The sequence below is a fragment of the Pecten maximus genome, chromosome 4, assembly GCF_902652985.1.
Source record: "Pecten maximus chromosome 4, xPecMax1.1, whole genome shotgun sequence".
Lineage (NCBI taxonomy): Eukaryota > Metazoa > Mollusca > Bivalvia > Pectinida > Pectinidae > Pecten > Pecten maximus.
Genome location: NC_047018.1, coordinates 11,135,059 through 11,145,094, shown reverse-complemented (window position 1 = coordinate 11,145,094; position 10,036 = coordinate 11,135,059). Strand labels below are relative to the sequence as shown.

The following is a 10,036-nucleotide window of genomic DNA, read 5'->3' as shown; positions in this document are numbered from 1 at the left end:
ATCATCTGATATGTAGGGCGCCCAATTAGTGTACGGGAAATGTCATCATCTGATGTGTAGGGCGCCCAATTAGTGTACGGGAAATGTCATCATCTGATATGTAGGGCGCCCAATTAGTGTACGGGAAATGTCATCATCTGATATGTAGGGCGCCCAATTAGTGTACGGGAAATGTCATCATCTGATGTTTAGGGCGCTCACTCAGTGTACGGGAAATGTCATCATCTGGTGTGTAGGGCGCCCAATTTCATCATCTGACGACAATGAAACAATCTGAATGTCAGTGATATATGTTTCTGACATACAGCAGCACATTTCTGCTGCTAAATGATGTTATAAAATAGCTTGATGTTGTGTAATGGTTAGTATATTGATTTCTCTGACTCGCATTTATAATGGTCGCCCAATGAAAATGATAGTGACGTCACAAACTTTCGACGAGCACCATCACCTGTAATGATAACGGTTAGTTAAATTCCGGAGATCTCAACCAGACGGAGGAGACGGTTTTAGTTTATTTTGTTTAACGTCCTATTGACTGCCAGGGCCATTTATGGACTTGCCAGGTTTTGGAAGTGGAGGGCTAGTTAAAGTGTCGGGGTACCTTAAGCACTCGGCCCCCGGCGGGGTATTGAGTCTCAAAAATGTATAAATGTTTTGAAGGTACAATGTGTAAGAATAATGGAACATTTCATTTTTTTTTCATTGTGGAATAAAAAAGACGTTTCATAATTATTGTATATAAATCTATATGAAATAGAGAATTAACTAAATCGTCTGTATTCAGGAGTCTATACATTTCAAAATTATAAAAACAAGACAACTCAGCGAATTACCCTCTCCCATCGGCTGTGAAAGTATACCTCACGAGAGCAAATAATCTATTTGTTTGCAACTAATTATACACACTAACTATTTGACAATCCCATCACATTTGAATTGCGATTGGTGTTTTTTAGGTGAATAAATTCAAGAATATTAATAATCTTAGTAAGCACCATCATAACCTCAATGCAAGTGAAACCCCGAGTAAGATGAACCAGAGACCTGATATACACTGGATGAAGCTATGTCCCTTGTTCATGTGACAAGAAGAGCAGCAGATCAGGCCAAACGTTTTTCTTTGATGTAGGTCAAAGATCAAAATGTAGGTCACTGCGACTGTAGTTTGGGGCATGACACATCACCCCATCTAAGTGAGTCCATTATCCAAGCATGAAATTCTAGTGACAAGTAGTGTAGGAGAGAGGGTCCAGACAAGATAATGTGTGGAAGGAGGGACACAATGCAAAAGAGTAACAATAGAACACAGATATAATGCTGTACCTTTTATTACAAAATCACTTGGTCTTTAAAAAATATGATATTGGATACCCTGACAAGATTAAAATCCAGATGTGAACAATACTATTTGCGTAAGTTTGTGTTTGTATGTTAGTTACATTATAAACCCGTTTGAGTAACCTCCACCAGTTAGTTGTAGTGACATGTCTCTAATGTCCTAACATTAACAAGCCTTGGAAGTGATTTTTCATTCCAATTTAGAATGGCTAACATGTTCCTTAGTTACAAAGATCATGAAAATCAGGACATTAGTAATATGTAGAGGTAGTTGTAATCAAAAACCATAGCAACCATTAATGATATCTAGTTCCTAAACAATCAATGCCTTTAAATCTTTATTAGTGGTCCTAGTACTGATTACACTGGGTTTACTGTTAGCTTGTTTGTCAATAAGACAGTAATACATGGCACACTGTATATAGGTTTAAGTAGTGTAGGCCAGATCATGGTACTGAAGTGAACTGCCATGTCCTATTTGATAACTGAACATTTCCTACAGCACCATGCACTAGTTGTGTGTGTACAAAATATTTTTTTACATAATAATGAGCACAAACCAATCAATAAAAAAAAACCGCTTACACCAGAATATCTTTTACTATAACATTAAAAAACAATAGAATAAAATTATCTTAACGTTAGTAGCACAAAGGTCAAACAGAGAACAAGGGAGATAATCAGCCCAGAAAATTAAACAAAATATCCAACCATGGCCAAAGAACATACTGACCCTTTTATATAATTTGCTATAACGAGAAAACAATATCTATGCTGTTTTTTTTAGCCAAATTCATAAGATTACAGTTGACATGTAGTTAAACATGATATTCTTTCAACATAATCATTTTAATTAAATATGTGTACAAAGAAAAAATAATACAGAGAAAATATAAAGTATTAAATAAAATATAAACTTATAATAATATGAGGGGAGTGATGTTAGCACTGTGAAGTGTAAATAAAAACAGTGATGGGGTGCAGCACACACAGGGCATCCAAAACTGTACATGGTACAGGACCATCAAGTGTTACAGTGAATCATTAGGGCAGGTGTGACCAGGACACTTCAGTATAAGTGGTCTTTATAATATCTGTACATCGTTAACGATACAATTAATTAGTGATGTATCTATACATAATTAAGATACCATTAATTAATGATATATCTGTATGTCATAAGATAAAGGAACTATAATTATCCATTGTTAAGAAAAGTATGTAAATTCTAATTAGAAGTTTCTTGCATGATTTAGTGCTTTCTCATGATAAATCTAGCCTGAAAGTAAATACATGTACTAGGATAAGAAAGAATGAGAGCCAGTATATAATACATGATAGATAACTCCTACCCCGGTTATACATCTGAGTGTCTGTCCTATCAATAGTGATATCCTAATAACTCCTACCCCGGTTATACATCCGAGTGTCTGTCCTATCAATAGTGATATCCTAATAACTCCTACCCCGGTTATACATCCGAGTGTCTGTCCTATCAATAGTGATATCCTAATAACTCCTACCCCGGTTATACATCTGAGTGTCTGTCCTATCAATAGTGATATCCTAATAACTCCTACCCCGGTTATACATCTGAGTGTCTGTCCTATCAATAGTGATATCCTAATAACTCCTACCCCGGTTATACATCTGAGTGTCTGTCCTATCAATAGTGATATCCTAATAACTCCTACCCCGGTTATACATCTGAGTGTCTGTCCTATCAATAGTGATATCCTAATAACTCCTACCCCGGTTATACATCTGAGTGTCTGTCCTATCAATAGTGATATCCTAATAACTCCTACCCCGGTTATACATCTGAGTGTCTGTCCTATCAATAGTGATATCCTAATAACTCCTACAAATCAGTTATCATTGATGATGACAAGCATCACACCTACATCATAATTCTAAAACAGTAAAATTGCACATATCCTTGACATCCTCACATACCTGGTCACAGGATCAGTAAACAGACGTCTCACATACCTGGTCACGGGATCAGTAAACAGACGTCTCACATACCTGGTCACGGGATCAGTAAACAGACGTCTCGCATACCTGGTCACGGGATCAGTAAACAGACGTCTCACATACCTGGTCACAGGATCAGTAAACAGACGTCTCACATACCTGGTCACGGGATCAGTAAACAGACGTCTCACATACCTGGTCACGGGATCAGTAAACAGACGTCTCGCATACCTGGTCACGGGATCAGTAAACAGACGTCTCGCATACCTGGTCACGGGATCAGTAAACAGACGTCTCGCATACCTGGTCACGGGATCAGTAAACAGACGTCTCGCATACCTGGTCACGGGATCAGTAAACAGACGTCTCGCATACCTGGTCACGGGATCAGTAAACAGACGTCTCGCATACCTGGTCACGGGATCAGTAAACAGACGTCTCGCATACCTGGTCACGGGATCAGTAAACAGACGTCTCGCATACCTGGTCACGGGATCAGTAAACAGACGTCTCACATACCTGGTCACGGGATCAGTAAACAGACGTCTCACATACCTGGTCACGGGATCAGTAAACAGACGTCTCACATACCTGGTCACAGGATCAGTAAACAGACGTCTCACATACCTGGTCACGGGATCAGTAAACAGACGTCTCACATACCTGGTCACAGGATCAGTAAACAGACGTCTCGCATACCTGGTCACGGGATCAGTAAACAGACGTCTCGCATACCTGGTCACGGGATCAGTAAACAGACGTCTCGCATACCTGGTCACGGGATCAGTAAACAGACGTCTCACATACCTGGTCACAGGATCAGTAAACAGACGTCTCGCATACCTGGTCACGGGATCAGTAAACAGACGTCTCGCATACCTGGTCACGGGATCAGTAAACAGACGTCTCACATACCTGGTCACAGGATCAGTAAACAGACGTCTCACATACCTGGTCACAGGATCAGTAAACAGACGTCTCGCATACCTGGTCACGGGATCAGTAAACAGACGTCTCACATACCTGGTCACGGGATCAGTAAACAGACGTCTCGCATACCTGGTCACAGGATCAGTAAACAGACGTCTCGCATACCTGGTCACGGGATCAGTAAACAGACGTCTCGCATACCTGGTCACGGGATCAGTAAACAGACGTCTCACATACCTGGTCACAGGATCAGTAAACAGACGTTAGTCCAGACTTAATCTGTGTTACGATCCGGAGGCCTGAAGATAATGTCATCTAAGACAATATAAGAAGGATGTAGTCATTATCTTATAAATAACCATCACAGTGCTTTGTCAACTCCTTTCATTAACAAAGTTTCAGTTGTGAACAGACATCACATCTTACTAATTACATGTACTTCCTAATTACTCACAATACCTCTTAGTTACAAGTAATTACATGTAATCATGTTACTATAATACATACTTCCTGATTAATCCCGGTAACATATACTTCCCGGTTACTCTTAGTTACATGTACTTCTTAATAGTACTCAAATCATCCTGTCATTTTGAAATTTCTTTTTGCTATTTATCTGACCTCCTCATACTTCAAACTTTCTTGAAGATTTTGAATAAATAAATAGATTTTCAAATATGTCCTCAATACTTCAAAAAAAAAAGAAAAAAAAAGACATGATATTCAAAATATAGCAGTGATTAATTATTATATCATTATTGTACTTCAATTTACATGGTAATTAAACAAAATAAATCTAATCAATATGGAGAGCTCCAACCAGCTAGAAATGTCTCCCCCCCTACTACCGACACATATCCCCCTTTTTTGTATTATGTCTGTAAATCTATATAAATAATAACCTGAATATATAAAGTTTATTAATCACAGACAGTCATGCTACTACTGACTAGTACTGAATGGCAGTGATGTCCAGGCGACAACATATCACAGGTATCACCCAAGCTTCCTATCTACATACAAACAACTCCCGTATCACTTGTCAATTTCTATATTGCCTTCATTAGGTTTCAAAATAGAGAAAAAAAAAACGTTATCTAAGGTTTCAAGTACAAATAATGTAAATAAAAAAAGTGGACCATGAAATAGTTAGTCCCACCAGTCATTTTACTATACATTATATAATTAACATTGACATGTGATTGTGTACGGGGTACACGAGTAACCTCATTATGACGGGTCTGGTGAGATTCAAAGTTCATAAAACTAGCTGGGATATGACTAGTAAATAACACTGATGTAGCCATGTTGATGAAGTCAAGTCCTTCACTGTGTGACAAGGCCCAGTTTAAAACTACTAAAGTTATATTTACTTGATGGTAAGCTATCAACATACTGGTACAAGTTCCAAATATTAAATTCAAAACTAAAACTTAATCTAAGATTTAACATCATCACATAGAAGGAAACACAAAAATATTGTTGATTTTCAGCTCCAAAATTACTTTAACAACTTGTTACTGTCATATTTGTACGACAGCTACATGTATGATTAACCGAAGTCCACCATTACAACAACACAATACATCAGGCTTCAAATACATCACAGCTGCTAGCTAGGTAGGTAGTTAATGTCACATCTAATTTTGATGGCATCATTGTTAGAGATAGAGAAAACGAGACCTATTTATATCTGTTAATAACCAGACTGCATAGATTACACTCGTTATATTAACTGTAATTAATATTTGTGTTATATCTACATATACCACCTACTACACAGCTGATCTTTAATGATAACAAATAAAAATACCTCTCTTTGGAGGTTTATATTGAGTTGTAATTCATTGCAAAGGATAAACTTAGGTTGATGGTGGCAGTTGTTTATTGGTATAAAGCATGTCAACTATTACCTAAATTTACATTCTATTATTCTAATAGTTAACACCCAATATTTCAATGTGTAACCCAAGATGACACAGATGAAAACTCAGATTCCTAGAATTTATCATAAACTACAAACTGTACGCATGGTCTTTACATTATTCTCAGAGTCTATATCCTGTGGATTGTTTTTCAATGATCGATAACAGAGTGATGTACATTTGTAACATGATTATACACTTGTACTGAATGTTTATCTAATATAGAGCTGTCAACTTTACCATGAAGGCTGTATCACATGGAGACAAACACAGATTTTACCTGAAGTAATACCCAGGTGTACATTAATTATGAGTTACAACCACCAAACATATGTATTATATATTATCTTAGTTATATCAAATATTTTGTGACATTTTCAGTGGAGCAGATTACACCGACATTGTCACAGGGTGAAAACGTACGATTCTTGACATTCTGAAATAGCGGGTTTTTGCTAAAATTTAACATGTACCTCAATGTATACACAATGTAGGTGAAAATAAATACTGAAAACTTCAACAGGTTCAAGCTGCTGGATAAAAATCTCCTGAAAATGATATTTTACCAAAATTCCACTAAGACAGTGAAATCCAAGATTTATCTCAAAAAGCATTTTAGGTCCTACTGCATTTTCCTGTGTAATGATAAACTAGCAAGATCAACTTGGGAAACATGTACACAGCATGAACATCAGTGTTGTAGTCATTTACATACTACACTTTGTCCAATAAATAAAATGTAACTTATCAAAGCATTACTTCATTAATTAATCATGTAAAGCATTACTTCATTAATTAATCATGTAAAGTGTGTTGTTTGATTGTGAGTTGAAAGTTTCTCATGATAGCCTCTTGAAACAAGTTGAGAGTAATATAACATTATAAAGAAGCATTGCTGTCACAGTTTATCCAGCTGTGGTATGAACGTATCACGACTAATATAGTCGGAGAGCACCAGTACCAAGTTCATTTCTTAACATTGGAGACATATCATTTTCAGTTTTTGTTGTTGCCGAGATTTTTATAACTTTGAATGATATACATATACAACCAGTGTTAACATTTGATAAATCTTCCATGAATATCAGAATACAACAGTAGCAGATTATCAGTATTATAATTTTGCTCTTAAAGGAAAACAGACAATAGCCAATTGAGAAATGAGTGAAGTCAGATATTTCATACCTTATGTTTAAAGGAGCTACATTTTACAATCAAAGGAAGACTTTAATTTAATATGAAATATGCTTCCAAAAAACCATTTGAGAGATTTATTCAGCTGTTAATGCCTTTTGAATGCTTCATATTTTTGATGACATTTGAATGTTCCATATAATTGATGACTAATTAGGACATAAGGTAATTATAGACAGGAGTGGCCAGATTGTCCACAGAGACCTCAAGCTAGGTTAAGCCCTGTATGAAATAGTCGTAACCTACCAACATGTAAGTAGGTATGACATATCTATGATAAATTTGTCTTAAACAAGGTTTCAGCTAGCCTTGATAGACTTCCGTGTAATTATGGCAAATGCATGTATTCCTCCATGAATGAGAAGATTTTTCCAGAGTTGAGCTGTATTCTGGCACCCCATTGTTGTCAAGGTCACAAGTATCTGGTAGTGGCATCTTCGTCTCACAGAATCCTGCTGTAATCGAGTACACAAATATCAGCTGGATCATCAGACACGATGAATCACTGTTGGGTGTTCCTGTCGACACATGGAGTATTTGCAGTATTGGTGGTTAAATATTGGCAGAATAAAAAAGGTTGGTTTGTTTCACCGAGTTGAATTTGGATGTGAGTTAGGTATAGATTGAGTCCTGCGTGAATGTACTTGTCGTTGTCTAGCTAAAAATGACTGTCCAGTTGAAGCATTGGCCAACCTTTCTTCTGTAGCCTGACGATTCAACTGCATCCCCTGAAACACAGATCACTGAATATCTTCACATTTTCAAAATCAGATATGGTTCAGAACATCAGATTTAGCCTGATTTGCTCTTTGTCTTTATATGCGGACAAGATCACCATGCATATGGATATTGCAGTGAAGTAAAAATGCTACCAAATTATGTTAATCATCCCGTAATAGCTCATCCACCTGCCAACTAACTTCAGGTCGAGTATCCTGTAATAGCTCATCCACCTCCCCCACTAACTTTAGGTTGAGTATCCTGTAATAGCTCATCCACCTCCCCAACTAACTTTAGGTCAAGTATCCTGTAATAGCTCATCCACCTCCCCCACTAACTTTAGGTTGAGTATCCTGTAATAGCCCATCCACCTCCCCCACTAACTTTAGGTTGAGTATCCTGTAATAACTCATCCACCTCCCCCACTAACTTTAGGTCGAGTATCCCGTAATAGCTCATCCACCTCCCCTACTAACTTTAGGTCGAGTATCCTGTAATAGCTCCTCCACCTCCCCCACTAACTTTAGGTCAAGTATCCTGTAATAACTCATCCACCTCCCCCACTAACTTTAGGTCAAATATAACTCATCCACCTCCCCTACTAACTTTAGGTCGAGTATCCTGTAATAGCTCATCCACCTCCCCCACTAACTTTAGGTCGAGTATCCTGTAATAGCTCATCCACCTGCCAACTAACTTTAGGTCGAGTATCCTGTAATAGCTCATCCACCTGCCAACTAACTTTAGGTCGAGTATCCTGTAATAGCTCATCCACCTCCCCTACTAACTTTAGGTCAAGTATCCTGTAATAACTCATCCACCTTCCCCACTAACTTTAGGTCAAGTATCCTGTAATAACTCATCCAACTCCCCCATTAACTTTAGGTCAAGTATCCTGTAATAGCTCATCCACCTCCCCCACTAACTTTAGGTCGAGTATCCTGTAATAGCTCATCCAACTCCCCCATTAACTTTAGGTCAAGTATCCTGTAATAGCTCGTCCACCTCCCCCACTAACTTTAGGTCGAGTATCCTGTAATAGCTCATCCACCTCCCCCACTAACTTTAGGTCAAGTATCCTGTAATAGCTCATCCACCTCCCCTACTAACTTTAGGTCGAGTATCCTGTAATAGCTCATCCACCTCCCCTACTAACTTTAGGTCAAGTATCCTGTAATAGACCATCCACCTCCCCCACTAACTTTAGGTTGAGTATCCTGTAATAGCTCATCCACCTCCCCCACTAACTTTAGGTCGAGTATAACTCATCCACCTCCCCCACTAACTTTAGGTTGAGTATCCTGTAATAACTCATCCACCTCCTCCACTAACTTTAGGTCGAGTATCCTGTAATAACTCATCCACCTCCCCCACTAACTTTAGGTTGAGTATCCTGTAAGACCATCCACCTCCCCTACTAACTTTAGGTCGAGTATCCTGTAATAGCTCATCCACCTCCCCCACTAACTTTAGGTCAAGTATCCCGTAATAGCTCCTCCACCTCCCCCACTAACTTTAGGTCGAGTTTATGTGTTTGACCCCAGGGCTACTGACAGGTAGGATATGGTAGTAAAAGAAGGCCCAATCAAACGACAACGAGGGTTTAATAGGCTGGAAACAACTTACCAGATTATACCAAGCAGATACTATGTATTTCTCCTCTTGTTCTCGTATATTTTTAGCCTTGTCATTTTCTTTCTGGAATTGTTAAGACACAAGGCTTTCAGCAATCATGTATACACTGAATTTCATTAGAAAAGTGGTAAACACTACAAAAATGCATTAATTTGGTAAAATTATATGATAATCTTAATACAGAAATACCATTCAATACAAGAAATTACATTATAGACCTGATTTTGAGTGATACATCCCTACATTATCAATATGACAACTGGCATTATTATATATAATGGTTGTCTGAAATAAATTAGTAAGGACATAATAGG

The 10,036-nt window shown here is 37.9% G+C and overlaps 2 protein-coding genes across 2 annotated transcripts in view; both read right to left on the bottom strand.

The window, feature by feature from the left end:
• Positions 1–1,315: 1,315 nt before the first annotated feature.
• On the bottom strand, positions 1,316–4,877 carry LOC117324882 (serine/arginine repetitive matrix protein 2-like). Its single transcript, XM_033880710.1, has 3 exons — positions 4,870–4,877; positions 3,334–4,485; positions 1,316–3,297 (listed from the first exon to the last, which is right to left on the bottom strand). The coding sequence occupies exons 1-3, from the start codon at positions 4,875–4,877 to the stop codon at positions 3,255–3,257; spliced, it is 1,203 nt and encodes a 400-aa protein (XP_033736601.1). The 3' UTR covers positions 1,316–3,254.
• Positions 1,316–10,036, bottom strand: part of LOC117325220 (protein Hook homolog 3-like) — a 44,369-nt gene continuing 35,648 nt past the window's right edge. Inside the window, 3 exon segments of the mRNA XM_033881309.1 lie at positions 1,316–4,377; positions 4,486–8,095; positions 9,714–9,785. Coding sequence (XP_033737200.1) covers positions 7,955–8,095; positions 9,714–9,785 — 213 coding nt within the window. The 3' untranslated portion in view covers positions 1,316–4,377; positions 4,486–7,954.